We start from the raw sequence: 23,661 nt of genomic DNA, 5'->3' as shown, positions 1-23,661 counted from the left end.
CAGTGCTTCCTTAAAAAAAATTAACTTGTCACCACTGCTTTTTAGTACATAATGATGTCCAGTATGTCTAGTTATCAAGGGTCATAAATATAGTGAGGAATCTAAGGCTTCAATGTTTTAAGAAAGCACAATTGCCTTGAAATAAAACTTATTTGTTATAGTGTATGTCCCTCGTTATGAGTGGAATAGGTCAACTGTGTAGGAGGAAAAAAAATAAGGAAGGAAAGGTATGGAGGTCAATCAGACGCACGTCCAGTTTGCTAGCTTACATGGGGGAAGGGGTTTAAGGGATGAAAACTGCGTAGCCGCGTCACAGTCTGTAATGCAATGGCTGCACATGAAGAAGAGTATTGAATTGTAAACACAATATACGTACCCCTGTGCACAGTGTTTCGACCATGCTCTTGTACTCTACGCATAGTGTCCTCTTGAAGCTGGTGAACGCGTCGTACATCTTGTCCTTCTGTGATAAGAAAGCCAGGAAGAGAATGCTGAGCACATTTCTGAACATGAATGTTGAAAGACATGAAACAGCTTCATATGACAATGAAGAAAAGCAATTGCTTAGCATAAACATACATGCCAACTCTACAAAACATTTTGTGAAGTTTACGAACTTGAGCCCAATAAAGTTGCTTCAAGCTTTATGAAAAATAAGATTTGTTGCCGTAAAGGTTTTGCTCATCAGTATCTGAACATTGAATCGGAAGTCTTCTGATGGCGATAGGAGGTAACAGGGGCAGTTGCTTCACGCAAGTTTAAGTGGTGAAAATGTTATCGCTGAAAAAAATCGGTGTAATATCAAAATGTGTTGCTTGTCAGTATTTGCTGTGCTAAGTACATCGCTGCTTGTGGGCCTATTATAACGGGGTATCATATTTAATGAAGTGCATACATAACCATAAAAAAAAGGCGCGTGTTCAGAACAAGCTTTAGAAAAAATTGCGTGCTGTTCTCCAGTCTTTCCTTCCCACTCGCTGTTGTGTCTGCAGGATTTTACAAATGTTTGCAGGTTGGCAGGTATACATGAACTGAAATAGTGACATGACATTTTTGACTTGCAACTTCTTTGTCTTTACGCACCAGCTTTGGTTTTTGCTAACCAACAGGTGAATGTGTCATGAAGACATGATGTATGATAACTGTGACTACCACACATGAGCATAGCCTGCATAAATGCATACACCATTTTTCTTGATATTTATTTAATGAGCAACAAAATCATACTTGGCCTTACTGCTACAACATGTAGTGTTGTGTCATGACGCGAAGTCTGGTATTTTGAAACTGGCATCAAAATAAGGTGTCATATCGGCACACTTGCCAAGTATAAACTTTACATGCGAAGAGCATGTGGTAGAGCTTCTACAACATCATAAATATTTGTCAGTATACTTTTGTGGATTGCACTTCCAGAATAGCGAATAGGTTGGTCCTAGCATGGCTAGCGATACCACCATGATATTCCTGCGTAAGCTGCCCGTGATGTCATATCTTTTGACGGTATCTGCTCTGAAATGGTTAAGTGCATACTACTAATAAAAAGATAGATGTCATTGTATTCAGAAGTGGGGAGAAACGTGCAGCCTGGCAACTTTTGTGCAGTTTTCATGTGCAAAAAGAAATTATAATAAAGGTCAAGATACGTGAATATACTGTGAAGCCCGTGACAGACTGTTGTGGTTGGTGCTGCTGTTATGGCGTGAAATTCGAGAGGGAAAGTGTGGTCTCCTTTTTCTCCAACGATGGATTTTCCCATTCTTGCTTCCTATATCAATAAATAAGTATATGTGAAGAAATGAATGAATAAATAAATAAATAAGTAAGCAAATAAATAAACAAATAAATAAATTAATGAATAAAATGCAAACATACCTTCAAAGGAGTAGTGTACAAGTTTGAAATTGTGTTGCGTTTGCATTTTTTATCGCTTTATAAAGCAGGAAGAGGTTTGCTTATGCTGCAGAAAATTTGAAGCTTAACATCGGTGCATTGCTTCAAATTGGTTGCTTGTCTTTTAGCGTTTTCTTTGCTTAAATAGAGTTTGTAAGAACTGACTGGACCCATAGCCATATGCGAGCATAAGTTCAAAGAAATAATTTTTTGTAAAGATGGTTAGGACAGTATAAACACTGCACAAAAATGAAATATTCAGAAATAACATGTTTCGGTTCTGTATGTGTACAGTAAAGACGCACATGCAAAAAAAGACGTATAATAAAAACCTGAACGAGTCGAGTATTTGTTTACATCAGATACCTATATATTGCTTTGAAAGGGGTTTATTTTTTTCGTTTTTAATGAGTTAGTAAAGTTATTTGACGTATTTACAGCATAGGGAATTCCAGGAGGCCATTCGGGAAATTAATTTTTCTGTGTCTTATGGTCGATTAAAAAAGTTACAACAATGTGTTGCAGACAAAGATAAGCCTCTGTCCACGAGAACTTACCTCTGGGTGCTGCAAAACAAAGATTTCAGTCGTAAATTATTTCAAGTCGAAGCATTGGCTATTCAGAAACTAAAGCACGTCTTATAGTTCAATGCCGGCTCATTTGTGTTACAAAATAACCTGTACTTTTATGTTCCAATGTTATCAGGTAGTTTTGGCTTGTCAGGGGCAGTTGTAGAGGGGGCGGCCAAGCCCTCTATAGAATTTTAGCATATCCGGTATTCCGGCAAACGCGGGCGTTTTGCTGGATGAGCGGGGGCGTAAACGTGAGCGGGCGGAGTGGTGACGCCAGTTAGTGGCGCAATGCTCAACCAGAGAAACGCATAACTAATATTGCAGTAACCTTCGCTGCTGGAGCAAATTTTCGACAGCGACGCAATAGTGAACACGATTACGCCGCTATGGAAAATTCACACCAGCAGCGAAGAATATAATTGGCTCAGTTTTCTGATTGAGATTTGCGCCACGAGGTGGCGTGATCAATCCGGCCACTCACGTTTACGCCCTTGCTCATCCGGCAAACCGCCCGCGCTTGCCAGAATACCGAACATGCTAAATCTCCAATAGAGAGTTTTAGCTACATAACATTACTGCAACTCTTTAATAGAGGGTTTTAGTGTGTCCGCTATTCCGGTAAACGCAGGTGGACTGGGCGTTTTACTGTTTGAGCGGAGGCGCTAACGTGAACGGCCTACGCGGTTTAACCACCTGGTGGCTCAGCGCTCAACTAGACAAACACAGCTAATAAATGCAGTAACCAAGTGTATTTTACTTTTCTGCACTATTCGCTCTGTTAACATAGAGATAATATTGCAGCTTATAAGCGCCACCAGTTAGACCGCTCACGTTTACGTCTCCGCTAACCCGGTAATCCGCTCGTGCCTGCCGGAATAATAGGCACACTAAAGCTCTACTACCGCCTGACTGCCCATCAGCCCCCTCACAGCACCATGGAGTGCCAAATTCATGTTATGCCCCTCAACAGAACAATTGTGGCACCACCATGTTGCTTGTCGGTATACGTATACGTGCTAACCCGGTACTCCCTGTCGTTCACGGAGTACCGGGTTAGCAGATACGTACACGTGAGTGCGGTCACGTTGACGGTGCCGTCTTGTGGTGCCGATATTAACCATAGATAACGCAAAGCTATTGCAGCGATCTGCGGTCAGCGTATTCTGCTCACTTGCTGGCTTGAAGCATCGGGAGCGATGTAATCAACACACAGTTTCTTTTTAAATTTCAACATTCAGAAAACGCCTATGAAACGCAAGAAAAAGAAACGTTTCTTACATGTTGTTTCACAAGGCGTTACAACATGTCGCTAACAGTGTTTCTAGTGCCGGCAACCTATCCGGTAACCCGGTATATCGTAAAGCTATATCGTACAAGCTAAAACTCTGTTACCCTTTATGTATCATAAATGGATAAATACTCATGTTTATGCGAGCGGCTTGTAAGTTTTCCGTACATCCAGCGCATGAGCGTTTGCAGAATAGCGGATTACAGGAGAGGTGTACGGCAACAGCGCTGGTAGCCACCTCTCTCGACGCAGATTTCAACTAGAGAGCAAAGCTAATACTGCAGTTACTTGGGTACGCTTCCTTAATTACTGGCGTAAAGCAATGGTAGCACCATAAACGTTAACGTGCAGTCTCTGAATCATTTTCCTTCTGCGAGAACACTCTCCTGACACAAATTCTACAAACGCTTGTAGTTAGACAAGGGGTCGCAACATATCGCTACCAGCCTTACTGTTGCCTCCCACGGCATCGGTAAACCAGTAAGTAATCCGTAAATGGTGACTAGTTCACTGACAACCTGACAATGTGCCTAGTCGTTCCGTCGATGTTACAATGCCGGAAAAGACACAAGATCGAAGAACACACACTGCACATTAACCAGACGCGATGATCAATTTTTCGCGACAGGCTTCTGGGCAAACGAGGGACTTTATCTTTAGGAACCACGTGAAGCCGCGAGGAACGCCCAACAGCGGTATTATAAGACAGGGGTAGTTTACATTGCCGTCATTGTCTGTTAGGTCCGTACGGTCTCTCCTAGCGAGTTCGTCGATGTTAGAAGACAGGCGTGTACTTGCCCCGTTCATGCGAATCCACGGAACAAACTCTAGCCGGCCCTTGCTGTTGACGCTCTCGGTCCACTCGGCGAATCTCAGCTGGAGGTCGTTGCCCTCCTTGCCGGAGACGCACTTCTGCAGAGCCTCGGTGTCAAAGCCCTGCTTCTTGGCGCACTGTGCACGTTGGCGAAACAAAAAGTTGCACGCACAGGTGAGCGCAGGAGTTCGCTCCCTTGCCATCGTCTCGCTCAGCTATATCGCCCAAGTTGAATAGCACGACAGACTTTTCTCGAAAGCATATTTAGCGCCAGCAAACAAGGACGTAAGGGAGACGACAACACAATGCGCTGTGTAAGTGTAAGTGTAAGTGTAAGTGTAAGTGAGTGTAAGTAAGTGTAAGTGTAGCGCATTGTGTTGTCGTCTCCCTTACGTCCTTGTTTGCTGGCGCTAAATATGCTTTCAATTTACCAACACGCCCAACAAATGGCAAGACTTTTCTCTTTTGAGAAATTTCGAATCTGAGACGTAACGCAGCTGTCGTCGCTATACAAACTTCCGTTGTAACGACGGGAACTTGCATAGTGTATACGCTGTCGTGTATACCGTCTGTATACCGTATGTATACCGTCATAATGTACACCGTCTGTCGTCTTGCCATCACAACGAAATGGGTTCTGCCGTCGTGACAACAGATTCTGTCCCGGCGACAGGAAACTATATCTCGTCGTGACAAAACCGCAAACTTACGACAGAAAAATTTGCGGTGTTTTAGGCTATTTTGTGTCGTCTTTGTCGTCTGGGAAACTTGACTTGCAGTTTCCCGGTAGTCAGGATGTAGGACATAACTCTCCAGCCAGCGCGCTTAACGAGTGCGAATTTACTTTGTGCACAGATTTAGCTTGAACGTTCACGCAATTCTTGAAAAGGTAATGTTGTGCCGACTGTTGCCATAAGGTTGTATTTCAATGCCCGGAACACAAAAAAAAGAAGAAAAGAAATACGCTAGTTTATTGTTACGAAACACACACATTTTGAAAAGAACAGGTTTACTCACCGCTTCATACGCCCGGTTTGGATTTCTGGACGAGAACATGCACACAACGAGTGGCAGGTGTTGGCTGGGGTCTGGGTAGTACTTGATCACGCATGTCTGTAAAATAGAAGGCAACTAAAGTAAATGCGAAAGTCTGCGTTGCGTGCAGTAAGGAATCGCAGTACAGTAAGGCGAAGTTTCGGGGTGCGCAGTACTACGCTCAGTAACCTCTCAATGCACTCCATCTACTCTAGTATTCGGTATTTACTACGCTTTCGCGTTGCTTTTAACTAGTGGCTTTGGCTTCAGCTGTGGGAAGAGTTAAAAAAAGTGTCCAGCGTTCCTGACGCGAGAACATGCTGCAGCAAATTTCGAGGAACTTCGATCTAACAAGCACAGATATAAAGAATTATCTAATACAACGAAGTAAAAAATATTTCCCGCCGATATCGTCGTGTAACAAATGCATGCATATAAGGAATATTGGATATAACAGACATTCTCGTATCGGATGTGTCTTCGTTATAAAGAGGAGATTACGAAATAGCAGGGAACGTACACATCGGTGACCGCATTGGCTGATACCATAGGCTAGGAAATCTTACGCCACCTTACGGCAGAGACATACTACGGTGTAATTTTCCTGCTAAGCTGTAAAACGTTCACAGTGTGTGACGTTTGTTATTTTTTTTTTTGCAGCGCACTGCTAATCGAAACACCTGAGCTTGTAACATCTTTCACAACTCTTTTCCTTCTACCCTCACTCGGTGAGACCAACAGCTATTGTGCCATGCACTGGAATCTCGATATAGCGAACTCGGATATTAATAATTATCGGATATAGCGAAGTAACTCTAAATTGTTTCTCGCAGTAACCAACCAGTAATGAGCATGGAGCATATGTCTTTAACGAACATCGTACATAATATTTTCTCGTGGAATGCTATTTCGGTGCAACGAGGTTCTACTTTTACACGGAAACTGCTATCTTCCCGTTTAACCTGGCACCCCTCTTCTGCAAAACAGCTAGTGCAGAATCATGTGTAAGCGAGGCTATGACGTTGTCAAGGACCTCTGAAAATAAAGTATGTTCATGCCAAATCTTAAACGGTTCAGGCGCTAGCGCACAAGTTTCTTTTCTATTCTTGCCATCAAGTCATGATTACTGATGCGTTGAGGCCGTTGGGCGTTTCGTTCTTAAGGTTTTCCGTAAAAAGTCGAAGGAGTGGCTTCGTGGAGACAGCTGTGGAAGTGGTCTATAGCTGGCAGTAAACAGTAAAAGTCACTCCCGCCCTTTATATCTTGAGTGTCCTGTATAAATACTCGTAGAACCAACAGTTGAGATTGTTCACCATCGACCTTCTGAGCCTGTTTCATTAGAAACTGATAATAGTTACTAAGCGTGGGCTTCTTTGCAGCACTTGTAGCTGGGCTTGTTGGTTGGTTCATATTGAGTAAATACAAAGAAGCGCAACCTGGAACGCGGACGAAAAGGGCGGGACGACTGCTGTACTGTCAACTGTATATTTCTTTGACTGTTTCCTCCCCTCTCCCGCGTTTCGCCCTCTCCATATGTGCTGTTTAAAGACTCTCTTCTCTACGGGACTATGTAACGAAACGACAAGGGTCAACGATGAATCGTGATTCCAACAAATTTGCGCCGTTGATAGCACGATTCCTTTAATCAAGCGAAGAGCTTCGTATAAAAGCATTCGGCTTTTAGCTTATATCGAAAATCGTGGTCGATGATTTCTACGCAAGTGTAGGCACACAGGCTGATCCTGGGGGCACTGCAGCGTCATATTCGCCCGCGTGTCTCGTATATCAATTAGCCAGTAGATCTAACCGATAAATGTCCCTAGCAGCACATATCAACGGGTCTACCGCGAAACTACCGCTTGGGTTTGACAGTCAATCATCCTCTAGTGGTTCCTGCCCAGATTGTGTTCATGCGTCATTGGTATTCGCGCGGTGCTTTTGGTATTTGCGTACGGTACAAATAAGGTGGCGCGGTGCTTACCTGCAATATACGGTACAGATAAGGTGGGCGGCGTGGTGCTTACCTGCAATAGGTTTCCGTAGCATTCCTTGTCTCCGTGCTGGCAGTCGAAGCTGTACCATTTATTTGGCAGTTCCCTCCTCTGGAAGCAACAGGAGTGCAAGAAAAAAAAAAAGAAGGAAATTGCGGTGTAAAATGAGAATTTTTTTTTCCCTGCTAGCCACCGTGAAAGGAATGGTTGGCGGAATGTTGTGTACTTACTCGAAGATATAATGTAAATGATAAATACTTACCAACTGCGTGTGTGAATGTGTCAAGAAGAAAAATAAAAGGATCAGATCGTCGAACAACCTCGTAAAGGTAGGTCAGTGATAAGCCAGTGTCGCTGATGATTGCGCAGTAAGTTAGCCAACAAGGACATAGTAATCTCACAAAATAATAAACCATTTGAGCTGCGCAACACGTCAAAAAAAAATAACCACAGAAAAATCACGAAATACTTTACCCAACGAGTTCATTTGAAGATGTGGCTTGTTACAGCGTCAAAACGATGAAACTCCCTACATGAGCTTTTCACGCTTTTCCAAAAGATGACTAACCTTGTTGAACGTTGAGGGACTAAGGCTCTGAAACCGGTAGTTAGGTCATTGATTGCGTACATCGATACCTTGCGCAAAGTTGCGATGACAATAAGTTTTGGGTTGCTCTCACTGTATCCGACGAGAGTTAAGGGTCTGTATGAATGTTCCGTTCGGTCCTAGAAATCTGGACACGCGAAACGCTTGAAATGCGAGGACACAGGTCGGGTTAACCGTTTGAAGGAATGAATTACAGTTCAACGTTAAAAGCACCCTCTACCATCCAAAAGAATGTTGATGGAAAAACAACGGAGACTGAAGAACTTCCAATAGGCACTGTTGCATTTAGCAGGCTGATTACCATCAGAGAAAACCTGGAGAAGCTGGAGTTTTCAGGGAATTTGTCACTTCTGCAAAATTCAGGGGAATAAAAAAAGGCGATTTTCGCCACGGTTGCTTTGAACCAGGGAAATGGGTATGTGCAGTGTTTAAGGGAAAGCCAGTGGTATGTGCCAGAAGGGAAGCCCAGTTTTCAATTGAACCTACGCAATCTGCAGTTAATGGCGTCTTTTGGCGAATGTGTGAGTACAAACGCAGCCAGGTGTTTAAAATACGGAGAAACAAACGATTGAGTCGCATCTGATAGTGCACATTACACCTGATTTACAGCTTACAAATACTGTCCTTGTTGAAAATTTAAGGACTCGCATAGTAGCTTTGCCAGCTATAAAAGACCACTTCTTCCTCGCGCCTGACCCTCCAGTGTCACGGACTGCTAGGAAATATTGATAAAACAAGTTCGTGCTAAAACCTGGGAAAAATCACGGAATCGGAAAAAGTGCCAACGTATAGTGGAGACCTTGTTTAAGTGACATTAAGTAGAAAAAATAAACCGAGTTGTATTAGTAAACTTCCACGCTAATATAGCAAAAAAGCCTCTCTTACCGTCAGAGTATAGGCTTCATAAGCTAGAAAAAGCGGCGAATGGAAAGGCTTGTGACGACACCGCCTTGAAGTTCCCGCACCGGCTAGCTGTGACGTCATGGATTTTGAAGGCGTCTGCTAAGGCCCAGTTAATTTTTCTTTGCCGGTAAAGGCGGCCTAACACTGTATTTATTCTAAAAGAAGCAGATACCGAAATTTGAAGATTTCCAGATCTATTACTGAGCCACAGGGACGCAAATACGCAAAGAAACATCGAAATCCGTGACGTCACACTGACGTGGCGGCACCACAGTTTTGGTGCGAAATTAACCAAGAAAAAAATGCGGATATCGGGCTTCTACTTTCTCTTCTAGTATCAACGCGAAATTAAAACATGTGGAGTTTTCAGAGATTACAGCACAATTGGTTTCCAGGAAAACCTTCTGACACGGACAGGAAGAGACGACACACGCTGGTTTCTCGCTCTACAGTGAGCCGTGGCAATGGTGAGGCTTCAAAGCGTTGGCGTCAAATGCTTGTAGTAATACAGAAGAAGGGCTCAGAGAACTAGAAAGGAACTTCAGAACTTCAACGTGTGTCGTCGTCCCTTACTGTCCTTGTCCGTACGAGGAGTAGATTTTAATGAACAGAAAGGAGGAGAGGTCGGCCTGGAGAGCGTGTCTCTAGCCTGCTACTCCTCACTGGGGAAAGGGGAAGTGGGAAATACAGGGAAAGGTAGGTGGCAGGTGATTATGTTATGGTACACTGAGATACTATATACACGTTGCCCAATATGCGGGTGCGCACTGAAGACGCATACCCGTAAGGGTAATCTTGTCCATACAAAAAGTAATATTGTCCCAAAAAGTTATTGCGCAAACACATTTTGTGCTGACTGCACGTCTTACAGCTTCTAAAGGCGATCGTCTAGACCAGTCTCACTTAAAAAGTTCAAAAGTGATTTTATGGCACGTTGGGCACAGTGAACACTCCTCCATGCGCCCAAAAGCTTTTCTTCTGAAAAGGGGCGGGAGTCCAAGCTGTCAGCTATTGATTTGAGTGTTCTTCGTTCGGCCGCATATTGAGGGCACACACAAAGTACGTGAGCTATTGTCTCGAGAGTGTGACAGACGCTACATTCAGGGTCCTGTGCTTGTCCAATCTTGTCCGTACGTTCTGCTGGAAGCCAATTGTGCTATGTGCAACCAACGAGCTCAGGCAAACACTATTCTGAAGTTTAAGAGATTGCTGTGTCGGTCCACAGACTGATTCAGTGTTTCTATTTAGCGTCCTTTTACCCAGCTTGTAATGTGCGGAGTCGGCCAGAATGATCCTTGGCCAGCAGTATAATTATTGTTTGACAGCTGTCGTCGGCTGTATAACACCACCGGGTGCACTGGAAAATTGTGGCTGTGAAAACTTACAGATGCCTTTCCGTACGGGACGAGCTGAAGCTGCACGATGTTTGCGAGCTCTGCGTACGTCGAGTTCAGCTGCTCGAGGACAAAGTTCCTGCTGTCCGGGCAGTACGTCTCGTAGAAGACCTCCACGGAAACCTTTGGGTCGTGCTCGCACGCCTGCGCACAGGAATCGGAAGGGAGGAACGCGAATACGTGAGTGAGTATATCCGTGGGCTTTTGCATCTTGTACAACACCGCTCGACGTTTCACAGTTCTGCAGCGAAATGGGGTTTGTTGCGCGGTTTCGAGGTGTGTCCCTGCGTGCGTGCGTAACCAAAATCGCGTATAGCATGGTTTTGAGCGAAATTCTTAGCCATATTGTTTCGGCTTGAAGCTTCTGTAAGTGCACAGGATAGATGGCGGCAAATGCCATTTCACATTGCAGCATACTAGAGCACACTTCCATCCCCGCCCTTCCCCCTTTACGTGATTGCTCAAGATCGAATAACCTTTTAACGTGGTTATATACATAACTGCACATGATAAGAGATGATTTAAGGTAAAACTGTATTTCGCTGTATGTTGTTCTGTGGTCTATGAAGCAGAGAGTTGGGCTAGCTGTAATTTAGACACATACATGTTCCAGCGTGTAATATTTAAAAGCCGCGTGTCACAGATAACGTAATTCTAGCCCTTAAGCTGGGTTATCCAGCGAGGCGGACATTACTTGCATGGGAAAGCGAAAAGTTCGCTCGTCTTATTAACAAAGATTCACTAATTAAGTTAATTATCTTACGACACATATTGCAATTTACGAATTGTAGCCGGTGAGTTTGCAAGGCGTACACGCTTGGATTGAATTTCCATAGTGACTACAGTTGGGAGATATGCGCGATCAAACTCGCTGTAAAAATGCACTGTTGTTGCGCTTTTCTTTAATACGACGCGCTTTTATGCATACAATTCGTAAATTGCAATATGTGCCGTGAAGTAATCAATTAAAAAGTCCATTACTGAATTGTTACTAATTTATTGAATATGTGTTTCGATTTCTATCGTGCAAGTATTGCCCGCCTCCACGAATAATTCAGCTCAAGGACTAGAATTACGTTGTCTGCAAAAGGGGATTTTTGAAAATTCCGTGAAACTCAAAAACCATGACCCAGTGTAATTGTTTACTACATGCGCTTGCGTGCACAACAACAACAACACATATTTGAAGTTTTAAAAATGTAAGAAATAACGTTCCCACAAGAACAAACACACGCTTTTTGGCCTCTCACAGCTTCAGGCCGTTGTTGCTTGCAATCTATTTATTAACCGTTCGAGTGCACCAGCTCAACGCAATGGGTAACATGGGTAACATATATTATATAGTATATTATATTATACTATTATTACTATTATTACTATTTTTACTATTATTATACTATTATACTATCATATATACATATATATATATATATATATATATATATATATATATATATATATATATATATATATATATATATAACTTCTAAGTCAACGACTTGGAAGTCAGCAACGTCGACAGAGTACGCCCCTTTTATTAACGTGCGCATTGATGGCACTCAGTCGTAACGCGACTTTGCTCCGTCGTAGAAGATCATTTGTCAGGATCAAAAATTGGAGGACGCTTAAGCTTCGCCTTCAAGAGTGGGACGCGACAGCGTTCCCGTCGACCCGCCAAGGGGTATAAGACAATGCGCTACGGCACAGCAATCACTTACGATGCGCCCCGCATCGGACTTAGCGCCCACCTATCACGCGGTGAACGTCGAGCAACGCAGCGTTCGGCGCGACAACGAAACGTGCGCCTGAGCGAACGAAACGAACCAAAGAACTCGGTGTCTCGGAGGGGAAACGATCTACGCCAGCCAAACGTCGTGATCGGCACGGGCAGAGAGATAGATAGTAATCTAAACCGGGAGCCCGGCGAAGCGTCGTCAGGGGAGAGGGAGTCCCGCGACGCGCCTGGCAGCGGTCCCAATGCGCGCGCGGCGCGCCTCCTGTCGGGGCAGCGCCGTACATTGAGAGGAGGGGGTCTTCTGTGTTTGCCGCAAGATGGCTCTGCGTGTGCGGAAAGCGCAAAAGAAATGCAGCGGAAACGCACTTCGCAACTCGTGTAATTGTGACTTCTGTACGTTACATGTTCATAATTACCGATATACACCGCAGTATAACTTTCCACGGCTGGTTTCGAAGGCAACACCGCATTCACTAGAGGCGCGTTTGCACCGCTTGGAAGCATCGAACTCGTGGCTGAGTGGTAGCGTCTCCGTCTCACACTCCGGAGACCTGGGTTCGATTCCCGCCGGGCCAATCTTGGAAGTTGCTTTTTATTTATGAAGCGCCTGCCGTGATTTATCGCTCACGGTCAACGCCGCCGACGCCGACACCCGACGCCGACGACACCGGCTTTTCTGCGACACGAGCTCCTTAACGCTATCGCGTTAAAACACCGCCATCGCGCAGCGAGAGAGCTAAGGATAAGTGCTTGGCTAACGCTATAAGCTGGGACACGCGGCGTATATGCGTGGTGCATGTTCTCTGCCGAAGAGCGCGCTGCCGTTACACAGGCGCGGACAACGTCGCCGTGTTCGCCCCCGTCCAGTGGCCCTTGGCACCTTTCCTATTTTTGTGCGCCGTCTTCGCTCAGTGCAACCCACTCGATCACGCATCGCTGGGGACACGGCTTCACTTCCCGCCTCCTCTCCCATCCCTCCCCCCTCCCGTCGCCAAGGGCAGACCAGCCGGCCAGGTGGGTGGAGTGCCGAGGTTGTTCGTTTTTTTTTTTCATTTCCCACACTCTACGTCACGCGAGAACGGCGACAGGCACGCATTGTAACGCCCAACTTGCTCGTTGTTTCCCGATCGCGACCTCCGCGTATGCCGTGAGCAGTGTGTGCACACGTCACACGTGCGGACACCGACCGGTCCCGCCTCGCTCTGTGGAACTACCGTGCAGCGCTACTGGTGCTACTGGAAACATATTCGCGAGGATTCAGTTTTTGTTTTTCTCTTTTCTTTTTGGGCGATTTTCGGTAATGGCGCTTAAAGAAAAAGAAAAGAAATCAGTGGTCTGACGAAATCCCGCTGTCTTGTCGGCGAAGATCGCGGAATAGCTACATATACAGCGCTGTTAATAGGCTATGTGAATGACCATTCGCCTTTCGCTGTCGTAAAACGATACTTTACGTTGACCGGTGCGCTATTATATGGTTAAAGAAAAAAGAAAAACGGTCCTGCTGAGAGTATTGCGTTCTGGGAAATGCTATATGGCATGCGAGATATCAGCATTTTTTTTTTTACAGTCCCTCAAAAGGTATCTCTGCATTACGAAAAAAAAAATGACCATTCCACTCTGTAAAGATGAAATGGCAGCGAAAGCTGACGACAGTAAAAGCTCTCAAACGAAAAGTCATTTCGCTGCCATTCCATCGTCACAGAGTGGGATGGTTGCCCGGGCTCGCGATTGTCGTTTTCGTTCAGCATCGCGGGAACGCTCTTCGTCGGGTGGCCGTTTCGCGCCGGCGGCGTTTACATTCTCGTTGATGTTCCCTCCCGCACTCCTCGAACGCATGTTGTTCTTCGGGTGCACGAACTATACGTGTCCGCCCCCATCGATAACGCAGCTGTTTTTAGCGCCGATACCTCTCCTGCTTATATAACTGTGATAACCTTGACTTCATGCTATTTTTCACGGCGAGCATTCTAACCTGTTCCGCATTTTGACATCTGCGCCGCCGCACTGCACCCGTACGTGGTCACGCACAAAGCAAACAATGAAACCCATTGCGCATGGGTTTGTTAGAAATCGCTAAGTCTGTTTCTGTTGTCGGATGCCGACGAAACTATATATATATATATATATATACGGAAGGTTAGTAAGATACTGCGTTCGCTTTAAAACCTTTGATCTGATATATTCCGAGACGGATAGGATGCCGTGTCGGGTCGCGTTGACAGTCACAGCGCGTCACATGCCGACGTGCAAATGGTCTTGGTCACCGTCGTCGATTGGCCTATTACACCGCTTCCCTGGATAGCACTTAAAACCGCATTTGCCATGATTATCTACTGTCGATTCTATGGATCTCTACAGTTCGACTGGATATCTCTACATAAGTAGCCCTCGAACGCGTCGACCCAATTTGTTATTAAAACTGCAACAGGCAGGAAGCGGGCCGCCGCGGTATCTCGGCAGCTGTGGCGTTCAGCTCCTGATCAATCAATCAATCAATCAATCAATCAATCAATCAATCAATCAATCAATCAATCAATCAATCAATCAACTTTATATATGAAGGAACGCCGTAGTGGATGACTACGGATTAATTTTGATTACAAACCATTCTTGAACGCGCCCCTAAAAGTATACACGAGCGTTTTTACATTTTTGCCGTCCGTCTAAATGCGGCAGTCGCGGCCGGGAATCGAACCCGCGACCAAAGGCAGGAGACAACTCGCAACGTACGCGTGTCGTGCAGTCGCAGCGCTGCGCAGAACGAAATGCACAACACAAAACGAACGGCCGCAACGCACAGAATCTTCCTCGCATTCATCTCAGTCGCCGCTAAGTCACGCTTTCGTTGCAAAATGGAAGCCTATATATAGTAGCGACTCCAGAAACATTTAAACGTTGATTGCATTCGGGGCGAGTAACATATATCATCGCGGTGCGCCTTCCGCTTACTTATATATATATATATATATATATATATATATATATATATATATATATATATATATATATATATATATATCCCAGCCAACTTGCCTCTGCGGCTCATACTCGTCATCCCGAACAACGCTGTGTACACGTATATGCTACTGCGCTTTCAGTCGAGACGACGTATGGGTCCTTCGGACGGGGCCATGAACAATGCGTTGCGCGGCGGCAGACGAAGAGGAGGGATGGGAGGGGGGTGGAGGGGGCGTCTCCCCCCGCCCACAGTAATGACGACGCACTCGGCTGACTGCTTTTGTGGAACAGCTGTCGTGACCACGCGAGCGTGAGCAGCACTGGGGCAGTTGCCCGAGTGCGCGCAGTTGCCCCACTGCGCGTCTGGACTCAGGTCTGGCGCCCCATTCGCGAATGCGAAGCCGGCGGGGTTGGCACAAACACGTGCTTATAGTGCACGGATTGAGATTGTTTTATTTTAAGGGAAGCGCGAATGTTCCAGAAACACAGGTTTTCGATATATAGTCTGATATCGTGCACACACACACACACACACACACACACACACACACACACACACACACACACACACACACATATATATATATATATATATATATATATATATATATATATATATATATATATATTGCATCTGAATATAAGAAACACTTGTGAAGAGGAAACTGGTGCTGCCAATGCAGTTCCGGTATAACCATCTATACCGATGACTAGCGATGTCAGTGTGATAGCGTGAGTGAAGAAGACTGATTAGTGGCTGAGACTGATTATCGTCGTCACCACCGTCGTGAGAATCGTCATCACCACCCTAAAGGGCACCGTTATCGGCACCATCTAATCCCGAGGAAAACGAGTGGATGTCACCACGTCATTATCACCATGGATTATAGTCATCGTCGTCAACATCATAAACACCGAGGTCATCATCATCATCATCATAAGCATTCATAGCTCCGTCACATAGTCGTCACGGACATCCATCATAGTGTGTCGTTATATAAGCGGTGCCGTTGCTCCGACATGCGCAGTTTGTGCTCGTCAGACAGCATATTGTGTCGCCGTCTGCGGAGCCATAGAAAGCACATAGAAAGGCCAGAAACGCAGATTCAACAAAGGGAGGGTATACCCGTAGGGGAGAAATGCTCGAGCACTTTAAAAATCTTATTTCAGTATGCTTGCAGCTACCTGCTGAATTATGATGGGCACTTGGGAAGCTGGTTATGGACCGAATGAACGTACATTTATTTTTCCTTCTTGTATTGACAGGCTCACTTAACAATTGTGATAACGTACATCCTGTGTATTGCTCCGTAATAGTACATTCGAAGACATTGAACATACTTAGATTCGAAACAAAAGTTAGAGGAAGCAAAGTGACATTTTTGTGGTAATAAAAAAAAAACGACGGAGGCATCATAGGGGAAACGAACGTTTGTATTCCTCTCGTAAAAAAAGAAATAAAGAAACACAAGAAAAAGAAAAAGGACAGTTCCAATAGTCATCAAAATATTAATTGCCGTTGATGAGCCATTCGTCATATCCGGGCGTGTCCACATAACTGCCATCGCAACAAAATTAAAACGATGACGCGCGAACGAAACGAGAAGGCAGAAAACGTCTTCATAGGGAAATTTTCGATTTTGCTCGCGCTTGCCGCCCCTTTGACCACGGTCTCCGGCACACGCAGCAAAGACCACCGCACACGTGTCGCAAGAACACCCGGTACGAGCTGTTGTGCGGACCGCTTTTCTTTTCCCCTCCGAAAGGGGAAATTCCGCCGGACGCGCAGCAATGCTCGCTCGTACGCGGCAACCTCTAAACGAGTGCTGTGAATTAAGTCGCCGCCGCCTCTGGCTACGGCCATGCCGCTCTAATGTCTGGACTCTCGCTCACTTTGACTGCTGGTCACTGTCATCGCGGAAACGTCCACGCATGCTGCTACGCACGCTTACAGGAAATTAACTTAGGTGGTCTATAGATTGTGTTTGGACTCTATGCAGACTGAGTTTGCCTGTTTATGTATTGGTTTATTTGAACGCCCCGAGACAGCACGCCGGTTAGGGGAGACGCCGTATCAGAAAGCCCAGCGTTGAATTTGACCACATGGGGTTCTCTAAAGTTTTACCCAAATCCCATCTCTACGCTGCACTCTAAAAGTGAGGCATATCCTGTCTCCAAACAATGATTGTCAGCTAATGTTGCTGCCATTTTTTTTTTTGCAGCGAAGCTGTATAGCCGTATACCTCTCAATGGGTATGTCGTGTCCGTAGGCAAAAACTCGGGAGGCGCCCGCCGCGTGCGCTGCTGGGTTCCTTGCAGCACAACTAGATGGCGCTCGCCTCCGCGGCGGCGTCGGCCGTGCGGGGAAGGAAAAAAAGAACCAGAAAGCTCGCCTTCGCGCACAGCGCATGCCGCAAGCGATACCCGGTAAAGATTACGGTTGCATAAGCTGAAATTGCCGGGAAGCGGCAACTGTAGCATACGAAGCAGGGAGTGACGTAGCTACACTTTCGTACGTGAAAGAGGAACCCGCCTAGCAACTGATTTGTGTTGTGACAGTGATGTGGGATGGCCACGTATAGTGGGCACTCCTGAAGAGAAGCAGCGTGCGTACGAGGTGCGGCGAAAGTGTGGCTAAATGCATTACTCTCTGGTTCACTATTTCTAGGTGCACGAAGTCGCAGACCCTTGAAACGTCTTAAGCTAAAAATTAGGTGAAGTGCATGCGAATGCCGCCCGGTGAATAATTTCAAGCTACGTCGCAATGTGCAATCGTTCTACTTATCCACAGTTTCGCTTTTTAGCCGCCTTCACAGCGTGGATTTTTGCTTTAACACTCTGCACTCACTAATCTTATGCTAAGAACACTGTCACGAAAATACGCGCTTGCGGTTCGTAACCTGAAAGTACCGGGCTCGCAGCGTTAAAGAAAGGAAAGTCACGCAATGTAGATGGCAAATAGTGTCCGGGGACAAACCCCAAAGGGTGCAGACTTTTCACACACGCACACGCGCGCACTCACTCACTCACTCACTCACTCACTCACTCACTCACTCACTCACTCACTCACTCACTCACTCACTCACTCACTCACTCACTCACTCACTCACTCACTCACTCACTCACTCACTCACTCTCGAACAACTGTGTTCAAGGGTTAACGGGCGACAAATATAAAGAAACAAACGTGTTAACCACGTTTTTCTATACACAGTCTGGACGGTATAGGTGAAATTACTTTTTTTCACACAAAGTTTGCCCGACCATTTATGGCAGCGTTTCCGGAAAAAGCTCGTAGGCATATGGAGCAGCGAACAGCGGCCAAAACACGTATAAAGGGAATCAAGGAAACCGAGCGATCAGACGTTTTAAGGAAACTTTAGAGATTGCCGTTTTTCACAATTGGTCTGAAAAAGTCCACTCACGAAAACTGGGCAACGTCTGCCCAGCTGCCTCAAAATCTAAAGAGTCGGTGTACTGAGCACAGTGCGCAACGTTTCACTCAGGGACGTCCGGCTGAAAAGAGTAAGCACGCCGCCATATACAGTACGATTTTGGCTAATGCCAACTTCTCATTGCCAACTTCTCATTGCCAACTTCTCATTGCCAACTTCTCATTGCCAACTTCGCATTGCCAACTTCGCATTGCCAACTTCGCATTGCCAACTTCGCATTGCCGTTTCACATTGCCATTTCACATTGCCATTTCACATTGCCACTTCACATTGCCATTTCACATTGCCATTTCACATGCACCCCGCGCGGCAGCTGCGATTTTTGGAATTTTCGAGCACCTTGGCTCTTGGCACCAATTGCTCTTGGCACCAGATTGTTTCGGTAAGAACAAAGTAAAGCAACTTAGAAGCTGTCGTGAAAGTTATTTGTGTTTGAACGCGTTACTTTATCGAAACAAAAATTAAGTAGGAAGGCCACAGTGACGTGTCTACGATCCACGTTGCGATTGGTTCCGCGTCCTTGACGCATGTGCGTCTGCGCCGAGAAGTCCACCACTGCGAACATCGAAAAATAATTGCACGCACGAAGGGTCCGACGGCCCATTTGCCGCATCTGCGAATTCGCATGTGCGAAAACGCAGTCAAAATCGCACCTTGTGAAACGGGCTTTTAGAGAGCTTTAGATCAGGGGGGCCCTTATGGCGTCGTGGCCCCCTAGCGCTTGGGGACCCGGCACTGCACATGCGCAGACTGGCCCCCGAGCACTAGGGGGCCCCAAAGTTTCCATGCCCCTAATCTAAATCTCTCTATAGCCTTTGGGGGCAACCCGCGTCTTTCAGCGTTTGCTGGATGAGACCTCTCGATACGTGGTAAACAACACTCGTTGCACGCTCGCCTGCTGGAGATTACGGCTCGAGTGACCTTCTCTGGCTGTGCACTCACTAGCGTTCTTTTTTCGTCAACGCACCTAACCTGTATCGCCCTATCTCTACGCCGGCAACAGAAAACACTCACGTTGTGCCTAGCTCTGCAGAGGCAACACAATCGACGCGCTTCTCCTGCGTTATGTATAAGTGGACCACTGAGAGCTTCGAGTGCGTTGCAACTGAAGCGTTTCTCGAGGGGCGTTGGGTAACGGCAATCCGAGTGTGCCAAGTACAAGGAGCTGCTTGTATACACAGCGGCACACAGTCCAAGAGCTTCGAGTACATACAGTCGAGACCGTATTCGCAACTTTCACGTACGGTGGCGCCGTCGTGCGGCGGCGGCCGGAAACAATCGAAAGATTATACTCGCCGCCCGTTCGGGTAGCGTATTGGTGTTGTGTACGCTTTTCCTTCACTTTTGGTTGATGTTTTAACGCGTTCAAAGCTCTTGTGGGATCCTGAAGGACACTTAACATGCTAAGAATGAGCAAACACAGAAGTAACCGTATTTGCTGCGTGCCGCAATGAGTGCCGACCGGTAGTTATGCGGTAGGTGATGTGAGCCTTCCCTCATTCCCACCGGCTGCGTCGATGAGGAAGAAATTGATTATTAAGCTGCGGATTGGCAAAGCTGTCACAGAAGCGATGAAGGTTTGCAATGCGCACTTCATGCCGGAGGACTTTTTTTTTTAATACGACAGATGAGTGATGATTCCGAGCACTTGAAATCGCCAATAGGCGCACCTCCATAAAGACGCAGGCATAGCTCTATATTACGTGCAGGGAAAGAAACAATGCGCAATCCTAATTAAAATGTGTTGTAGGATGATTGACGCTTGTGTTCTTGCCACTCATGCCCTTGCGGGTACGTTGGAGCGCAAACATTATCCGTCAAGCCTTGTACCTGCTTCAAGATTTCTTGTTCTCGTTCATGCATTCGTGCTCTGCAACGCCGGCTTGACATTCCACCATTTCGGAACAGAGAGGTGAGTTTCTTATTTGTGCATCGAAGCAAAGAGACGCAGGCGGACCTGGAATTCGTACCTCGTGTGCCACTTCGATGCGCGGCTGCTACGTGTGCACAGGCGCGCGTGACTGCACTCGTGAGGTAACAAATCGTAGTCCAACAAACGTTAAACTACTGTGCAGTGTTCGCGTAGCGAACCCTCAGCTGATCTGGGTGCATATACTATTCAAAAAGATAACTTGAAGAATGAAGCGAGCATTGCCGCGGACCGGTAAATATGGGCTATGTATCGCTTTATCTGTCTGTAGGCAAGACGCGGTAGGATTCACGCAGGCTGTAAAACTACCGCAAGACTGTAGCTTGCACAGCACGCATAAAGCGCAATAACCAAGGGTTAGCGGTTGTCGTATTAGCTCGCAAAAACAGTGAGATATGGTTTTTTCTTTACTTCTGGCGTTCAACATACAGCTTTGTGAACACAGGCAGGGATAACTAGACAAGAAATTTTCGCACACAAAACCCTGCTTTAGGGCTGCTTTTCACGCCGTCGATGTAAATGACTTCGGTCGCGCGACACCAGGAAGGTTTTTTTTTTTTTTTCTCGACACGGCGGCTTATTTAAGCGGTCTAAGTAACAACTTGCAGAGAGCACCACACCGTATAAAAGTTCACGGTACCCACTCAAAGAGGTCAGATTAATAGAATAGCAAATAAAAAGCACGGTCCCTTCTCCTAATAACACCGTCGCGGTACAACTGAAACCACAGCTCATGTGGCTTGTTTCGAAGTCACGAAGTTTTTATGCAAAGGCCTTCAACAGTCACAGACGTCGATGTGCACGCTTTTATGCCGCAACACACAAGATGACCAGCGAAGCTGGCTTCGAATCCCGCGTTCTGCTCGCCCAATAGGAGCCATTACGCAGGCTAACGACAGCGGGCGTGTAAATTGAAAAGACATTTCAGCATGACGACGCGAAACAACATGTCACTGAGCAAGACGACCGCAGCACTGCACCGACTGCTCTAGTTCTTAATCTCTCGGACAGCCATGTTGGATTTAAGGTGGCGCCCCCTATAGGCCGTGAAAGTTGCGAATAGTAACGAACCCGGATGCAGCGAATAATTCAAGGGGTACTGACACGATATTTTCGACTATTCATTTTGTTTGTGTGTGCGCGTGTGTGTGTTAAGTGAAGGCCCTTGACCTCTGGACTCTAAACAAAGTAGTGACAAGCGTAAGAGCGTCGTAAATAATGTAATAAAGTACTTTTCCAGCAGCTGGTTTCGGTTGCCAGAAAGGATACTGTGTCGTGACGTCACGACACAGTATGTGGTCACGTGGGACGAGGACATTGCAACGTTTTTGAAGCTCGCTCCCGCTCTCTCGGTCGCTTCGTATGTATGCTGCTACTCGGTAGGTGAGCGCCGGACGTTGGCGTAAAAATGAACGTTTCCCTCTCTCTCTTTCTCGTTATGCGAGGGCCGCCGTGAAAGCATAGCGGACGACCGAGCGTGCGAAAGCGAGTGTCGAAACGTCGCAATGACCTGCTTCCACGTGACCACATACTGTGTCGTGACGTGTGTTGTGACGTCACGACACAGCGTCTTCTTCAGACCTTCAGTTCACAATCTTAAATGGCGTGAAATGTGGCCATATAATTATTTGACGACCATTTTTTGTGCCGCCCAACGTAGAGGGCCATGTTTATCTACTGCGCAAAGCATACAAATTATGCAATTAGCACTGCTGACACTCGGATTTTGTGCAAGCATCTTTGCTTGTTTTTCTCGATGTCGGATATTTCCCGTAAAATATTGGTTCCTATGGAAATCATTTCACCAGAAAGGGGTTAAAAGGCATCCACATTTTTCACTGAATTTGTTTTTTTTTCTTTGCCGAACTATAACAAATAAATTATGCGCCGGCAACCTTGTTCGGGATTCGATATGACCGCTGTGTGTCTTACTGCCGCATAGCTTGGGACACGCATGGAACTCACGGCGACGTCTAGGTATAAGGCGAGCCTGGAGAAGGAAGGACCTCTGGACAATGCAGGGGAACGATGACGGCAACGATGATGACGACGCCGCCACGTGGGCCGTCATACGTCGGCCACGAACAAAGCGATGTGACAGGTCGCTCGCGCGTTCGCCGCCGCATATACATTCCCGGCGCTGAGGAAGTCAGCGTCGCAAGACGACGCAACCAAGAACAAAAGAGGTGGGTGGGACCGCTACCTCGATTCGCCCGGCCTGTGCTCGGTGCCTATTCTGAAGCTTCCATAACGGGCGTCGCTCGAAAACAATGTACGCATCGTAAGCTCCCGGTCCATGCGCCGCAGTAATGTGCAGCGTGCTCTACGTGTGCCTCCGAAAAGATGTGTATACAGCGTTGTGAAAAACGAGTGTGCGCACTAGCTGTTGCGGTCGCTTTTTTTTACGTGCGATAACCCCTCGTTATAACGAAGTCGCTTTATTCGAAACATCGCATTACTCGAATTTTGTCGTGGTCCCGACTGCAGTGCGTTCTATATAGACGGAAATGGCGTCAGAGTCCGCTTGATACGAAGTGCAAAATTGGGAAATTCGCACGGGACCGCTCGGTACGTCATCCATGGTGGCTCTTGAGTTTATTCGTGTTCACTTCGAGGGCCAAATACTCCTTGCGAAAGTCACTCCGACGCGGCGGCATCTTCTTGCGACTAACTGCCTCACGTGATGACAACCGAGAGAGAGGTTGTTCACAGGTGATGCTGACCATAGTTTAACGGCTCCCGCGCTGTTGAAGTACAAGTCCCGCATTACGGTAAGTCCTTTAGACAGTCTCCCCTTTTAACGAAACACCGCTTATGACGAAGTCGATTTCCCATCGTGTTGATTTTTTTATAGCGAGGGTTTACTGTACTCAAGAAACTTTTCTTGCGTAAGAACGGTTCCTGGTTGACTGGAGTTCAGGTTCTCTTGTTTATAGCGATCAGCGTGATAATCAGGGCATAGCCTCGGCAATGGGCAATTACGGAGGACACTTCTATAATTGATGTTTCGCGAGCCTGCCCTGCACAAGTTCGTTACGATTGGAGGCAACGCCACATGCAGGTCGAAGTTCGCAACCTGTGTGTGT

At 46.3% G+C, this 23,661-nt stretch overlaps 1 protein-coding gene across 1 annotated transcript in view; it reads right to left on the bottom strand.

Moving 5' to 3' along the window:
* Nucleotides 1-23,661, bottom strand: part of LOC135917310 (gamma-interferon-inducible lysosomal thiol reductase-like) — an 83,467-nt gene that overhangs the window by 1,915 nt on the left and 57,891 nt on the right. Inside the window, exons 2-6 of the mRNA XM_065450875.1 lie at nucleotides 10,489-10,641; nucleotides 7,627-7,704; nucleotides 5,585-5,680; nucleotides 4,552-4,704; nucleotides 377-463 (exon numbers count right to left, since the gene is read on the bottom strand). Coding sequence (XP_065306947.1) covers nucleotides 377-463; nucleotides 4,552-4,704; nucleotides 5,585-5,680; nucleotides 7,627-7,704; nucleotides 10,489-10,641 — 567 coding nt within the window. The remainder of the gene's footprint in view (nucleotides 1-376; nucleotides 464-4,551; nucleotides 4,705-5,584; nucleotides 5,681-7,626; nucleotides 7,705-10,488; nucleotides 10,642-23,661) is intronic.

The sequence above is a fragment of the Dermacentor albipictus genome, chromosome 9, assembly GCF_038994185.2.
Source record: "Dermacentor albipictus isolate Rhodes 1998 colony chromosome 9, USDA_Dalb.pri_finalv2, whole genome shotgun sequence".
NCBI classification, from domain to species: domain Eukaryota; kingdom Metazoa; phylum Arthropoda; class Arachnida; order Ixodida; family Ixodidae; genus Dermacentor; species Dermacentor albipictus.
Note: the sequence above shows the minus strand (reverse complement) of the source record. Positions and strands in the feature narration are given on the sequence as shown.